The 16,253-nt window shown below is 39.0% G+C and overlaps 2 protein-coding genes across 2 annotated transcripts; one reads left to right on the top strand and one right to left on the bottom strand.

The window, feature by feature from the left end:
• The first annotated feature begins 881 nt into the window (after positions 1-881).
• On the top strand, positions 882-9,113 carry styx (serine/threonine/tyrosine interacting protein). The gene is made up of 11 exons (XM_049560031.1): positions 882-1,085; positions 1,472-1,504; positions 4,225-4,278; positions 4,396-4,493; positions 4,613-4,673; positions 4,777-4,813; positions 4,899-4,938; positions 5,100-5,150; positions 7,176-7,248; positions 7,819-7,912; positions 8,547-9,113. Exons 1-11 carry the CDS (start codon positions 1,026-1,028, stop codon positions 8,618-8,620), a joined length of 675 nt encoding a protein of 224 aa, XP_049415988.1. The 5' UTR covers positions 882-1,025; the 3' UTR covers positions 8,621-9,113.
• Positions 9,114-10,916: 1,803 nt separating this feature from the next.
• gnpnat1 (glucosamine-phosphate N-acetyltransferase 1) lies at positions 10,917-15,887 on the bottom strand. Its single transcript, XM_049560694.1, has 6 exons — positions 15,717-15,887; positions 14,558-14,724; positions 13,501-13,563; positions 13,132-13,259; positions 12,534-12,595; positions 10,917-12,077 (listed from the first exon to the last, which is right to left on the bottom strand). The coding sequence occupies exons 2-6, from the start codon at positions 14,709-14,711 to the stop codon at positions 11,930-11,932; spliced, it is 555 nt and encodes a 184-aa protein (XP_049416651.1). The 5' UTR covers positions 14,712-14,724; positions 15,717-15,887; the 3' UTR covers positions 10,917-11,929.
• Between the last annotated feature and the right edge of the window lie 366 nt (positions 15,888-16,253).

Genomic DNA, 16,253 nt, shown 5'->3' with positions numbered 1-16,253 from the left:
TCCCGAGGACTGTGTCCTTCTATTCAATCAAGCATCTGCGTGTGAGGTCCCTCTGAAGACATGGAAGTACTTACATTACATGGTGCATCTGGAGCCTGAGGGTGTGGTCCACTGAGAGTCATACGCGATTCCCAGATCCAAGCAATGACTGTGGCGGGGCTCCAGTCGCAAGGCTAATGTTTCATATCATGAACCCAAAACTTGCCTTTCTTCTGATTCTGAACTGGATGTATCCTTAGATTTTGTTGGTTGAAATTCCTTTTACACTAAGGTTAACCCACTTTCTATTTGCCAAAGCTATAGCTGCGGACATTCTTTGGTACGTTTAACCAAGGCTGCAACCTCCAGGGCTGACAAGTGCCAAAACCTGCAGTTCATTGACTGACCACTTGGGGCTGGCTCCAAAACAGCGCAAATCCCTCAACCCTTGACCTTGTGGGTCATGTGTATCCTCTCAGGTATGTGCGAAATTTGATGGTTGACTTTTTTCTGTCAAGGCTACTAAATCAACAATTGAATTTTGCCAACAAACCGTTTAATGTGTATAATGTCAATGTCACACATTTTTTATTTCTTATTGAAATTATTATTTATTCAAATTATTAACATTTTATTTAAATTTTATTTTTTATTATCATTTTTCTTTGACCTGCATACCCTCTCATATCCTAAACTAAGTCAAGAAAAGTATAAAAGATGTATTATTATTGAGAAGCAGAAGAAGATAAGGAGGTGGAAGAAGAAGAAGAAGAAGAAGAAGAGTATAGTGTCCTTATGGTTTCCTTGAGCTCAGTGCTGTGCGCTTCCTGACTCGACCACTGGACGCCGCCATTGCTCCCCTCTCCTTCTTTCAACGAGTTTGCCATCTGCCGAGCGGTCACGTGACACATCTGTCAGGGGACAGCATGGCGGACATGCATGTGGAGCCTCAAAACAAATTGCATCGATTGTCCAGCTAACCCCGCCGCGAGAAACATCGATACCGCGCGTGAAGCCGGGCCGGCGGTGCCCGAACAGACAGCAGAATGGACGAAGACAACAAACTTCAGTTTCCGTCTCTGCCCGCGACCAAGGAGGAGCTTCTGGTGCGTGTGTGTGCACAGCAGCCTGTGTTAGCCGATGTTACTCTGTGAGGCTAACCTGAGCTAACCTCCACTACAGCATTAATGTCTGACAGCTAAATATACGCAGGGAATATGTGTGTGTGTTTGTGTACAGCGCGTTAATGTGGGCCTGTGACAGATACACGAGTGTTTCTTTGTCTGTGTGTTTATCTGTGTACTAACGTTACTGTTGACTGTGGCAACACTCAGTAGCATGGTAGTCTCCAAACATGAGCCACGTATGTACACCAAGTAAACCGGTACTCATGTCTCACTCTGTCCTCTGGCTGAAATCTCTCCATTAGCTGTGACATCATCTGAACAGCTTCACTCAGACTCTAACGTGTCTGTTAAATTCTCCTTTACAGGACTGGGCTTATCCGATGAGACGAGAAATGCAGGTATGTAAAATGAGTCTGTGCTCTGTACAGGGAAGAGTTAATACTTGGCAGTGATTCAGTATGCACCAAGTCTGAGAGGACTCCCAGAATTCCCTGATTCACCCCCACATTGACAGCAGTCTCTGAATGGACATTGGTAAAAGTATTATTTTAGGCAAATATAACAGAAAGTGTTAGTATAAAAGATAATGATGTCTATTTGAGGATTTCACTTATCAACTTCTGGTAACAACCTATTTGATTCCAGGGCTCTGCAATATATCAATGTGATATCGATAGTGTGACATGAGACTAGATATCTTAGATTTTGGATATCATAATGATGTAAGTGTTGTCTTGTCCTGGTTATAAAGGCAACATTAGTGAAGTGATGTCATTTTCTGAACTTACCTGCCTGCTCTAGCTTCTATTATTTGCTGTTTTCCACATTTTCCACTCAGTCATTATATCCACATGACTGATCATTATTTACCCAAATACGTAAGGCAAGTGAAGTTTTAGAATACTGGTCTCACTGGGAAGAATCCTGTGTACCAACCTGTCTCCTCATGTGCACTGTGTGCTTCTTTACTCCCCTTGGCACATGGTCATGGACCTGCACTTGTATAGCGCCTTTCTAGATTCATACACTGGTGGCCTAGGCTACCATACAACTCTTTTTTTAACACACTCACACACCGATGGAACAGACAGCAATTTGGGGTTCAGTATCTTGTACAAGGATACTTCAACATGTAGACTGGAAGTATGGATTGAACAACCCGCTCTACCTTTGAGCCACAGCTCCCCACATGTGATCACAGCCTTCATAATTACATGGGTTATACGTATATTACTGGCCCATGATCACCTGGATTATATACGATACTTTTCCTATGTATACATACGAACAGTGCATGAGAACAGCCTGACTTATAATACAGAGCACATGTCTGTCGTCCTGAAGAAAGTAGACAGTCAGGTCAGTAAGGGGAATACAGACGATGTATGATTATAGTATATAAGTAAGAATAGTATAGTTACAAAAGAAAGCACCAATAGTTAAACCGACAATATCGCTGCAATATTGTTACAGAGATGTTGGATTTTTTCCATATCCCCCAGCCCTTTTCATGTCAGCTCATTTAGTTTGCAAAAGCCAGATGTCTAAACCAATTATTTTACAAAATGAGTTACTGAAGGTGGTGTTTGACTTAATGAAGAGGTTTTGTTTCATGTAAAGCATAAAAGCTGAGGAGCACATTTGATTGTGTTTAACACAACCATGATTATTCTACATATGAGTTTAATTAATTTACTATATTGTGTCAATATGCATATTTTAAAAATATTATTAAGTACTTCTTGGTTTCCATCATACTGCCCAATGTCAAATTTGAGATTAAGGCTGTTAACAGGTTAGAGAATCTAATATTTAGGCATGTGTATGATGATTAAACATTGCTACCCTCGATAATTGGCCCCAAAAATACCAATCAGTCAAACATGTTATTAAAATTAGCATGTTATGCACGTACATTCACCCAACAAAAATGCCGTTGTAGTAATCAGGCACTTTTCCTAAAAAGTTAGTTTCTTGATGATTTATTTAAATTAAATGTTATTTGTTAAGTTATTTAGTGGGTTGTTGTCCTGTTTTGTAGGATAACATACAAAGTGCCACACCAGGGTGTCTATGGGTCCTTAAAAAGTCTTAAATTAAGTTTTCTTAATATAAGGCCTTAAAAAGTCTTTAATTGTCTTCAATTCAGATTAGATGTGTCTTAAATATTTTCGGTCACATAAGCCTTACAGACAGAATGACTGATGAGATTTTGTTGTCTTTTCATATTTAACTAACTCACCCAATTGTTGTCATTTTTCCTCACTGTTCATTTTGAACTGACATCAGTGTGTTTACTCGGAAAGAGTACTTACACATGAGTGTCTCACACTATATATATATATATATATATATATATATATATATATATATATATATATATATATATATATGTATATATATATATATATATATGTATATATATATATATATATATATATATATATATATATATATATATATATATATATATATATATATATATGTATATATATATATGTATATATGTATATATATATATATATATATATATATGTATATATGTATATGTATATGTATATATATAATGTGTATTTCCATTGCAGGTTTGGTCTTAAATTTAACATGGTAACTTTACTAACTTTAACTTATATCTGTAGACACCCTGCAAACATTTCAGTGGCATTTAAAATAATGCAATTTGGTTATTGAAAAATGTGATAACAATTTAAAATGACTGTCGTAATTTACACAGTTTTTTCTAGACAGTGTTTAACCTCACAGATTAAGTTTTGACTTTTATCTGAGTGTTTTCTTACTAGGACACTAGTCAACTGTCAAAGTGTATATGTGTTTAAACGTCTGGGAAATAGTAGTTAGGAACAGTCCTAATATTTAGAGGCTCAGATTATACTGAGTGTCGTATTGTTTTTAGAATAGATACACTAGCTGTGAGAACTTTAATCCAGGTCCCACTTGGTGTTGGATATTGGCCACTAAATGCAACGTTATAATGCTGGCACATTTACTATTAAAAACATCATGTTGGTAAAGAGGTGGAGTGAATAAACATAGAGTAAGTGTGGGGATTCTCACTGCCTGTGTTGTTACTGACGTCTGGCTCTGTCTTTACTTTCAGGAGATACTACCGGGACTGTTTTTAGGTCCTTACTCTGCTGCAATGAAAAGCAAGGTAATGTTTCACAGAATATAACCACAGATACAGGGAGACAATCTCACAGAGGAAATGATACATTTTCTGCTCATGTATTTATAGCTTGTATTGCTTCTCTTCTGTGTCTTTGTCTAGCTGCCAATCCTTGAGAGACAGGGCATAACGCATGTCGTTTGTGTCCGCCAAGACATTGAAGCCAATTTTATCAAACCTAATTTCCCTCATACATTTAGGTAAGTGAGAACTCACATGATCTGCCTGCTCTGCTCGTGAACTGCATTTTGCATGAGATGTTATAAAAAATGTTATTCGATAAAGTGTTTGTCATGAACTAAATGTTGTGTCTCCGCAGATACCTTGTGTTAGATATTGCTGACAATCCAGTGGAAAATATAATAAGATTTTTCCCCTCAGTGAGTTGCAAAGTGGCTTTTTACTTCCTTCTTGTCAAGTTTTACATTTACTGTGGCATTTACATTATGTCTGATCTACTGTATTTTATTATTATTTTAACAGACTAAAGAATTTATTGATGGCTGCTTAGCAACAGGAGGTAAGGATGCACGCAGTTTCCATTTTTCATACTCACATTGTCAAGTAGAATAGAGTCTTTTATCAACAGTCTTTTGTTCTTTTAGGAAAGGTACTGGTTCATGGTAATGCAGGGATATCAAGAAGGTGAGGTTTGCTTTGATCTCACATAATTTCGGAAGCTCTGTGTCTATGCACTGAATCTCCATTTTATGTATAATTGCTTAAGTTTTCTAAATATCCTTGGTATTTATAAGTTCGTGTACCAAATTCTGATTCTGATTCTCTCCTTTATTCATTTCTTCCAGTGCTGCCTTAGTGATCGCATACCTTATGGAAACATTTGGGATGAAATACAGGTGAGTGATATGTTTGTTTGTTTTCTCACATCAAATAATGGCCTGTGATTTTACCGTGTAAAGCCCAGTTCAGACCAAAGATTCACGACGAGATGAGTTGAAACAGGCAACTACTTGCAATACACTGCAACAACGCTCTGTTCTTCTGTTCGGATTTCCAGCTTTTCAGGGTGATTTTGTGGCTAAATATAATTTGTAGCTTCTTAAAACATGTATGAGGATAGTGATAGTGAGATACTGGCTACAGTTGCATTTGTAGTAGTGATGAAACGTTGAAAAGGAGCATCTGATGGTCTGTATTCATAATTAAAATTACTACAATAATATAAATAACCAGCGCCAAATAATGAGTCGATTAGAATGTGTGTGTGTGGGTGGGGCATAAGCATATACAGCGAGCAGTAGCAGCGACCCACCGTCTGACACAGACACACCGTGAGAACAGAAACAGAGGGCCCAGTGGGGACGGAGCACCTGCCACAGCAAGTGAACAAGCTGTCTGTGGTTATTTTGACTTGACCGGTGGACTTCACTACAAGCGGGTTGGCTGATGAAACACGTGACGTGCTTTACATTCTAAAGCCATCTGCCTGTCATTTGACCAGCTGAGTTGCAGGTGACACCATCAACCGGCTTGAGTCGAGCTCAGACGGGCAGTTCTCACCGCTGCAACTTCTTTCTGCAATGTTCTAAAATGGTTTAATCTCATCACAAATCTTTGATCTGAACTGGGAATACAGGTCTGTCTTTTTATGGAAACAGCATGTAGGATTCAGTGGCATCAGATGCTTAGGATTGCAGATTGTGACCAGCTGAAACTTCTCCAATGTGCCAAGAGTGAACTCCTGGTTTGGATCCCTTCAGTGTTCACTGTTAGCAGGGTTTTTACTGGGATCTGAAATATCCAGAGGTCTCTGTCTCTCTAAATCAAACAGACCAGGTGATTAAAACCCAGTAAAAACACTGAATAAAGCAGTTTTAGTTTACAAATGGGTGCTTCCCTGATGCTGTTCTAGCCCAGTACCTGCAAATGTGTTCAGGAGGTTTTTACTGGGAGTTCAACTATCCACAGTGGTCTCTTCCTCTCCCAAACAAATGATTTAAATGACGGTTAATAACACTGAGTAAAGCAGTTTCACATTAAAAAATATTTTTTTCCAATGCTCTCCCTATGTAGAAGCTGCTAACTATGGTGGCTGACGCAAAAATGTGAATGGCCCTATCTAGAGCCAGTGTTTAGTTTGTCCAGTATGGGCTACTGTAGAAAATTGTAGTGCAATATAACGGTTGACAAAGACCCACTCCCTATGTAGATATAAACTGCTCATTCTAAGGTTAACAACAGTATATCCCCGTAAATTCTACACACTGGACCTTTAAAGAGATTTGTGTCTATTTTCATAGATGCATATTGTACGATTGCAGATAGTTGCATTGAGTAGTGTTTGCACTGTCTGCCGGTCACGCTCGCCCTGCGCTGACAGTAGACCTGGTTTCAGCTGGCGAGCTTTTAGTGCACCTTCGGCAAAGCCTTTGGCACGAAACTGTCACTGCGCCAAGCTGCATCTGTCGACACCTCCCCCTGCTGCGCCGCCACACCCATCTCAGCGCACCTCGGTCTGCCAAACTACCAAACTGAGCGCACCTCAGGTTGCGCTGCTCGAAACTAGCTCTGCGCGGGGTTCGCCACCCTGCACCGCGCCGGGAATTGAGAGGCTTATGTGTGCCAAGACTCACATACGTCTCAAGTGGTGTTTGTGACTACTTCAAACATAAATATAGAGGACATAAGAGAAACTGAGGGATAGCGTGCAGCTGTAATGATGCAGCACAAAGCTTAGAATTTAAAACGCAACACAGCAGAAGAAGCAGTATTTTGTTTTGCATTTGCTGCAGCTGAATTGACAACATGCAAGTGGATGTTATCAGTATGTTTTTTTTTTTACTGCTGTTAGAGTTTGCAGTGGTATATCTCAGTGTTTTAGCAGCTGTAGTTGTAACCTTTGTGCCATATTCACTCTACAGGGATGCATTCAGCCACGTCCAGGAGCGGAGGTTCTGCATCAACCCCAACGTGGGCTTTGTGCATCAGCTACAGGTAAGTCTTTACTTCCAGACAGAGTAGAGGGCATCAGAATGACAGTCAAATCCATAAGTGAGCACTTACAACTCCTTACTTGGTACTATAAATAAATGCACTACCAAATATACCACCTTGAGCTCCATGTCTTTGAAAGGCCAGGATGTGTCATCTTATAGTGTGTGTTATCAATCAGAGTTATCTGCTTTGGGTGTGACACTGTAGAAATCATTTTCGTATCTTTAAGTATGGGTACTGTATAGCATCTCTGCAGTGTTTTACTAGTCACTTACTTTGTTGGCCACATTTAGCGAGGCACTTAGTATTTGGGCATCTGGCTCACAAGCGTCATCAGAATGACTCATCTCTGTTTTTTGAGTTGTATAAGTTATGACAAGCATGTGTGTGAGAGACATGAGGTTTGTGCACATGTGAGGGCAAGTTGTATTTTATGTCATAAATATTCCATTTTAAATCCTGTGGTCATAAATGCTGTACCATGTTCACAATATCAAAGGTTCTTTTCAGCATTGCTGTAAGGTAAACACACCACGCCATGCTGATATTGTTTGAATTTTTTTGTCCCAGGAATATGAAGCAATCTACCTAGCCAAATTGACCATTAAAATGATGTCACCGATGCAGTTGGGCAGGTCCTTCTCCTTACAAGCTGGGATGCCAGGTTTGTACACACTGTACCCAGCCCTGCTCACCCACACCTCCTTTCTTTTGTCTTTTTGTGTCTCAGCCAGACTGATTCCAGAAAGGCATTTAAAGCAGGATTGATTGACATCATGTTATTCAGGCATGGAGTAGAATTAGTGTCAGTTTGTTTGGCACACTGACAAGTCTGACTTACAGGATGATATTTATGACCTTATTTAACTGTACATCAGCGTTGAGTGGTGATGTTCCAGAGGTGGGTGGCACATTTTGTACCAAGCAGTTCTTAATGTTTTTTCTTTGAATCCACAATGGAGCCATTTATTCAGCAAATCAAAGCCAGATCCATTGTGGATGATTTCATAATTCACTGTATTCATCTTTCCTTAGTGTCATGAATGTTTCTATTTAAAAGATGTAAACAGATGCCAACATTAGAACACTTGGAGCCCTTTGAGGACAGGCTCATAATTTCCCTTAAAGCTGTTTTTGTTCTACCCGAATGGTGGTGATTTCACCCAGCACACACGACAAAATGTTCAGGGTTTGAGAGGATCTTTAATCCGTGAGGGTTTACACAGTTATTAATGTGTGTGTGTTGGTGTATGCAGTATGTTCAGTCACTCTTTTGCGTCTCTACATTTCTGTAACAGGAAGCCGTAAACGCAGCCTGGAGGAGGACGAGGACTTCGGAGCGATGCAGGTCACAGCAGCACAGAACGGATGAGCTTTGCTGATATTTAGCCGTGTGGCGCAGTGCACTCAATTTTTTTTCCACATTTTTAATGGGATTAAAAATGTAAATATTTGAACTTTTTCTAAGGGGAAGGGACCGGGGTGGGAGGGGGACAGCTCATGTCTGAGACATGGAGCACTGACGGGGATCGGGCCAATTTGATAAGTCCTTTTTTTTCTCGAGCTGAATGCACTGATGGGAAATTTTTTGCAGTTTTATAGTATTTAAAGCATTTTGCATTTGCAGCGGGACAGTATTGCAATAATGCACTTTCGATACTTGAATTTGTGTAGATGACCAGAATGGGGCAGTCGGCAAAAGGGAAAGTAGCCAGGACATCGCCCAGCTGAGGACATGACATGAGGAATAGCTAATGCCTTTATTTTGGGAGTAATAGGATTATGGACTAATATTAGGCCTAATATGGGACAGTAAGGAATGGATAAATAACAACTCACTGCTTAATAAAAAGAAGTCTGACTGAGTCCAGCTTTGTTGCTCTTTCATAATGTCATGTTGTGCTTCATAACTTTACATTCTTATTACTAGTATTTTATTTCTAAATATTTAAAGACCCATTTTACAGTCACACAAATTATACTGTTTTATTTTAACAAACCTTCCTGGAGACCTTGTGATGTATTTTAGTAAAACGAGCTCTGGGTTCAGAGTGCGTCTACCCCAAAGGTTGAAATCATATAAGAATTAATTTTAACCCTTAAATGGGCAGGCACATATAAATATTTTGTAAAATGAATTACTATTTTCTAAAGCATTTAGGCTATATGACACAACCTGTAATTTCCAAATTACAAATTGTATCTCCAGAGACACGTTGTCCATTTAAGGTGTAAATGTAACATTTCTCCCCTCATTTAATATGTTCCAATTTTGAAACCTTTTACAACCAATTAATTACGGTTTTAAAAATGTGTAAACAGTATTTTTCTATATACAGTATGTTTTGAAAATCGAAACAAATCTAATCTTTGAATTAACAATGTTCTCTTCACATTTCTAAAAAAAAAAAAAAAAAAAAATTCTCATTCCTGTCTTTATACCGTCATCTTCCCTGTGATGCCCCAACATTAGCTATTATTTTATTACAGATTTATCATTTCTTTTTAGATAGTCGTGGTTAGTGGAGTTGAGAACTTGACTGGTGCAGGGAGGTAGATCAGCGTAGCAGTAGGTGCTGTTTTTCTCCATGTATTTTTCAACGACTACTTGCTTTACAAGAACATTTTCAGTACTTCTATAATCATTTCAACTATCAGGTGGCAATACAAGAATAAAAAATAAATAGTATTCATTATGTCACGCCTTTATATTATTGATGATCTGTAGAGAATAGAACATAACAAAACATAACTACATCTGTGACTGATCATTGCTGTTTTTATACCCTTATCTGGGCAGTGTATCCTTCAGGATACAGATATTCAATGCCTGATTATCGAAGATGTCAAAATGCAATTCATTATTTTTCAACATAAAATTACCCTTAAAAAACTATTTTCTAAAATGACGTAGGTTATCATTTTGGATTTTGATTCAAATAAAAAGTACATTTTTAATGATGGTGTGAAGCCACATGACCTGAGTAGTCAATCCATCCCCACCTTCAGTCTCTCTCATGATATAAAGTGCACCCACTTAATGCGCTTCCCCTCACAGCCTGTCAAATGACTGTATTCCCCAGGATACAGAAAACCATTTAAGGGTTAAGCAGAATTACAATTATGACACTGATGACATAGCTATGGAAATTAAGTTACGTATACTTTGTTGGGTTTTCCAAAATCCTTTATATGGCATGTATCTACATGCCAAATGATTCATTTGAACTTTAGATTGAAAATAATTTCCTACAATGCATACTGTAGCTTTCCATTTGTAAAAAGCTTCAGCAGCTCTATAGCTTGCTCAGTCGGTCCACAAAAATTCCCCCCCACTGTTTTCACAGTGGCATTTGGCATGGGGATCAAGTGTCAGTGTGTGTTTAAAAAAATTTTTTTTTTTTTTTTTTTTAAAAAAAGGGCGTGGCAGCAGGAGTGGCCTTTTGCAAAAATCTGATGGATTCACAGTTTCAAGATTTTGTGGAAAGACTGGTCATAAGATAAAGGACAGCTGATTAATCGCACCAAGCAAAACGCATTGAGGCATGTGTATACATGGTTGCAGCCATTGCAACTTTGTGCTTCTCTAGTTACAACATGAATCAGCATTGTAACACAAATTTCACTCATTTGTTTTAACAACCAGAAATACAAGCAAAGAAACACAGTTGATTGTAGAATATTTTATGACTATTACATATTTGGAAATAAATTACATTAAATATGTTCCCCTGTTCTCCAGAATAACAGCATAATTAGAAAACTTAAATAAGAGTTCATTTACAAAACAATCATTTGTATCATTTCCCATCGCTAAAGGTTTCAACCCTTATCACAGCTGTGATCATGTTTCAAATATCGGCCGAATACAAAACTCTAAGAACCTTCGTTAATTCCTCACTATTGCCTTGTAAAATATAAACGTTTTGTTCACTAGAGATATTATACATTATAACAGTCTTGACTTGATAGTAGTGCTTTGTATCTTGCAGTAATCATTGTAGTTATCCAACAACATTACTGTCAAAGAAATAAAAGCCTGCTGAGATATAGAGCACTTAGTACCAAAGAGGAGAGATCAGATAAATGAAAGCCCAGTAAAATCCAAAAATAATAAGTTCAGTAATCACATTAAAAGAAACAAAATGCTTTTCTTTGGTGACTTGTTGTTGATGATCGATGCGACAGATGAGATTAAGTCTGAATCATAATCTAAAGGACTTCTTCCAGCATACATGGTTTTGTAGTGAACTTGAGAAGCTGCAGTAAATAATATTATTATATTGCTGCTTCTGAAATATAATGCAATTTGGTACCATCTTGATTTCCCAAGCAACTGAATTTACCTACAGACGCATGGTACATTACATTTACAGTAACACAAATTCCTGTCCTCTGACGGCGGGGAAGACGATGACAGAGATCCACCCTGGTGAGGTAGCCATGGTTACCAAAGGGGCGGAGGATGATTTTGGACTGAGCGGAGGGCTTCAACATACATTCACTCAAGTGTGCTGAAATCAGGACGAGCATTCAGAAACGACTCACAGCCACACCCTCGTTCTTGGGAAGCTCTCTCAATTCTTAAAACCATTTGTAAACGCCATGTTGTGATGTCAGTGGGTGTAAAAAAGTGCGGTCCATGCCCCCCAAAAACCGTGGCTTAAAGCCGCTGTTGTCCTCAGTCTGAAAACCGACACTGCATGTAAGTCTCGTGCGAGGCGGTGTATCCAAACTTTTGGTAGAAAGCCACATTGTTGGGTGCACATTCCAGTGTGATTTTATAGCAATTCAGTTTTTTACTGAGAAGAGTGAGAGCTGACACTAACCTATAGAGACAGGAAAAAGAGAGGGGAAGGGGAGAGGAAAATAAATCAGTACAAAACCAGAGATAATTCCTAAATATGTCCCATGTGAATAATGTTTTGTCAGGTGATTTATGGAAAGAATAAAATATCTTAAAGGTGCAGTCTGCAACTCTAATACAATACACTTTTGGTTGCATTCAGCAAAAATCTCCTCAGAGTCCACAAACTGTTCTGTGTGTTAAAAAAAAAAAAATTCTGATGTTCATACACAGCCCTGACTCTGGATTGGACTGAGCTACACATAAATAACATCTGAGAAGTCATCGGTGCCTCTGAAGGAGCACCAATGGGACAGGTGTATTGGTTTAGATGCTGAGTTAAAATATCTACAATCTTCCTCCAAAACTGCAGACTGCACCTTTAAATAAGTAAAGCAATCCAAAACAGAACGTCTTTGTGTCACACAGGTCCACTCACAGTTTGCCCAGCTGCTTCCCTCTGCACACGTCACTGACTACTACTTCCTCCACCCGGCCTCTCTACAAACAGAACAGAACAGAGAGGGTCTTCATTTCAGTCATAGTTACAGTCATTTTCAAGATCGATAAAAGTGCACATTTACTACGGATGTGGCTCAGAGGTAGAGCGGGTCGTTCGATCCCCGGCTCCTCTAGCCTGCAGGTCGAAGTATCCTTGAGCAAAATGCTGAACCCCAAATTGCACCCGATAGCTGTTCCATCCAGTGTGTGAGTGTGTTAAAACACTGAGTAGCAGGTGGCACTTTGTATGGTAGCCTCGGCCACCAGTGCGTGAATGAGTGTGTGAATGGGTGAATGTGACTCGTAGTGTAAAAAGCGCTTTGAGTGGTCAGATGACTAGAAAGGCGCTATATGTATGTTGGTCCATTTACCATTTACTACGCAACTTTAATTTACATGTTTTTTAAGGAAACAGAAATGTGAAAGTAACTTTTTTTGGTTTGGGGTGGTAAACTACATCAGTAATTAGCATTATTTAAATAACCAGTGCATACATATATAAATACATCCAAAATGCTTGACAGGAGGTAATTTACCTTTGAACAGGAGTGGATGAATTTGTGTTCTGTGATCAGTGTGGCCGTGGCAACAATCTGTCCCAATACTGTGTCTTCCACCACAACAACGTAGTAGTCTCCTGTCTTCTTCATATGGTCAAACTTTTCTGGAAGCCAGCAGACAAAATTTGAGTATTTTTTAAATCATCAATGATATTGCCTTGCATAGGTTGGTATTTAAATTTTATTTTCTGAAACAAGGGTTCTTTCTCTTCTCAAATGTGCTATTTGATTTATATAGAGACAACTGTTTAAACACATGGCCATGCTAGAACTATAAATATAAATGTTAATATAAATGTTCTGAGCAAAATAATAACTTCTGTCTTACATAAATGTAGAACTTACTTGTGAACTGCTCTGGTGTGACATCGCCCGTCTGAGTGAGCTGAGATAAAACCTTGAAGAATCCTGGAAAATAATAACAAAATGAAAGTAGGTGAAAATGTCTGGGGGAATTCTCACTCCATCATTCACAAACTCTTCATATGTGTTACTATTAGGCTTAAAATATTTTATTATATTACTAATATCTTCCACATTGGACACCATAGAAGAAAAAACATGCTTTTCACATTAGGGCTACAACTAACGATTATTTCATTGTCGACTAATCTGTCGATTATTTCTTCGATTAGTCGACTAATCATTTCATCGAAAAATGTGTTAAAATGTTGAAAAATGTCGGTCTGTCTCTCCCAAACCCAAAAACTATGTCATCTAATGTCTTGTTTCATGCTCACGCCAAAGGGTTTTAGTTCACCGTCATGGGAGAGTGTGTAAAGCTGCCAATATCTGAACGTAAGAAGCTGCAGTAAGAGTATTTTGGGGGACTTTTATAGTACTTTTCTATGAAAAATGACTCAAACCGATTAGTCGACTACTAAAATAGTCACTGATTATTTTAATAGCCAATTAGTCATCGATTAGTCAACTAATCGTTGCAGCGCTATTTTACATCATCCATCACAAAGTGGTCGTCTTCTTATCTTCATATTCTCTTGAGCAGTGTTGGGGAGTAAGTAGTTACATGTAATTTAGTTTTGTAATTACAAACTAAATGTAACTGTAATCTTTTACACTTACTGAGGGAAAAAATATGTAGTTAGATTACAGTTACAAATCAAAATAAAAAAGCTTGCACGAAAAATACAACCTTCAGTCTGTGCCTTTGCATCTTTTCACTGTCCAGAAATGCTGTCTTTTGGCATAGCTGGCATTTCTGGTCAATTTTCTGCTTTATTGCCCAGCTGAAAACATTTGTTAAAATAGATATCAAAAGTAAGTAAGTATGTATCTGAGTGAGTAGTAAGCAATTACATTTGAAAAGTAACCCTTCCCAACACTGCCCCGGAGAAAATGACTACCGGTCGGGAATATGTTGTCCACCCAGTCTCTGACTCACCCCTGTTGAAGTCTGCCGTACAGAGCGGCCTGAGCACCAGGCCTTCACCTGGGCTGGTCGGGGAGATGGGAGGAGAGAAGGACACAGTGTTGCTACTCCAGTCTATCTCCTGAAGCAGGGAGGGGTCAAAAAGTGGAGTGTCGTCTAGCAGCATTCCAAACCCTTTGCTTTGAAACCACACACACACACAAATGCAAAATACAGAAATCATGACACAAATGTAGAAAAGTAGATATTAGACATTAGATAATGTATCAGCACAATGAGTTAACATGGTCATACCGCCAGCCAGGTTTGGAAATATGTTTGTTTTAAGTCACACAGAACTTTGACCTGACGCATAGTTTCACTTGCTAAAAAGTTGTCATTACTTTACAGCCAGTGATTGATAAGCCAGCTGGCATTTAAAAGGACATATCAATAAAATAATTAAACTGCACATCGTCTTAAGACACCCTATGAGGTGATATCATTCAATAGCTTTCATTCATTAGTTTCTTTCCAGGATCTTGTCCAGGATGTGTAACATGAGAGGGGCCCATCCTCCAAGAGCCCATTCATACAGCAGTGGCCATCAGGTAACATAACTAGAGCCGGTGGTGGGGGCTTTAACATTGAGACGGATTTCGAAGCAGACAGTAGTATTAGTAGCATACATCTTGAACCACATTAACCTAGCTTGAACTACTCGCGTCATAATTTTGTTTCCATGGCAGCAAAACACAGTTACTCTACAGTGGCGACATCATCTCCTCCTCATCAAGCCATGCTAACAAGAATATGGCTGTTTATTTCCTTGAAGTAGATCGTGTTACATTTGACTAACCTGCTCACGTTGACTCAGATAATCAAACAGTTACACCGGTTATGGCTAACGTTAGCAACCACTCGGTCTATGTAACAGTTACTGTCATATCTACCGTGAGCATCAATTAAGAAACGTTAGCAAACGTCAGCTATATGTAATATAACGCGTCTTAGTTTTCTCGTGAGTCCTGTGTTATAGCTACATGAGGCCACCGTAACTCAAGCAAACTAACGTTACCCAGCCTAGCTAGCTTCAAAGCTGTAACTTCACACTTAACAGTTAGCGTTAGCGTTACCTCATAAAGAGTCGCCTACCATGCTAAGCAGCTAGCTAGTTAGCTTCACAACTTACCAGTGGAAAAACACACCAGAACTGAGTTTTCACTTGAATTCCCAGACTGAGGAAACACACAGTGACAACCGTGTACTTCTTCTACTAATATAGTAGGAGGTTGGGCTACATCATTGAGCTGGACAGCGTGGGTGTTTCTTCGGTTGCCGTTTCCGCCTGGCACAAGCCCTTCTATGACGTGGCAGAGATGCTGGAGGTAAGGGGCGCAGCCTAATGACGTAAATGGCTCACCGAAACTACACTTAATTTTGCCAAAACACATTTCATTCAATATCTAAAGTGATGTTTGATCATCCAGACCATCTTCTTTCACGGTCAAATGAGGGTTTTAACCTGTCAGCAGATAAATACTACTTACTTATGGCTCAGTTCGGCACACACACGCGCACACACGCACACGCACACACACACACACGCCCTATTGGACTAATAAACTCAAAGGTCCAGTGTACTGGATACTGGCCACTATACACTGGGCAGGCTTTACTTGCATGGTTGCATAAAAACTGATCTTAAAAGACACTATGTCTATGTCAA

Source organism: Epinephelus fuscoguttatus, linkage group LG2 (assembly GCF_011397635.1).
Source record: "Epinephelus fuscoguttatus linkage group LG2, E.fuscoguttatus.final_Chr_v1".
NCBI classification, from domain to species: Eukaryota; Metazoa; Chordata; class Actinopteri; order Perciformes; family Serranidae; genus Epinephelus; species Epinephelus fuscoguttatus.
Note: the sequence above shows the minus strand (reverse complement) of the source record. Positions and strands in the feature narration are given on the sequence as shown.

Coding starts and splice junctions, on each gene's coding strand:
- gnpnat1 (XM_049560694.1), bottom strand. CDS start 14,711: ATGCTGCTAGACGACACTCCACTTTTTGACCCCTCCCTGCTTCAGGAG. Junction 13,260..13,500: donor CACACCAGAGCAGTTCACAA/GTAAGTTCTACA, acceptor GCTGGCTTCCAG/AAAAGTTTGACCATATGAAG. Junction 12,078..12,533: donor GGGAAGCAGCTGGGCAAACT/GTGAGTGGACCT, acceptor CTGTCTCTATAG/GTTAGTGTCAGCTCTCACTC.
- styx (XM_049560031.1), top strand. CDS start 1,026: ATGGACGAAGACAACAAACTTCAGTTTCCGTCTCTGCCCGCGACCAAG. Junction 4,814..4,898: donor TGGCTGCTTAGCAACAGGAG/GTAAGGATGCAC, acceptor TTGTTCTTTTAG/GAAAGGTACTGGTTCATGGT. Junction 5,151..7,175: donor ACATTTGGGATGAAATACAG/GTGAGTGATATG, acceptor TTCACTCTACAG/GGATGCATTCAGCCACGTCC.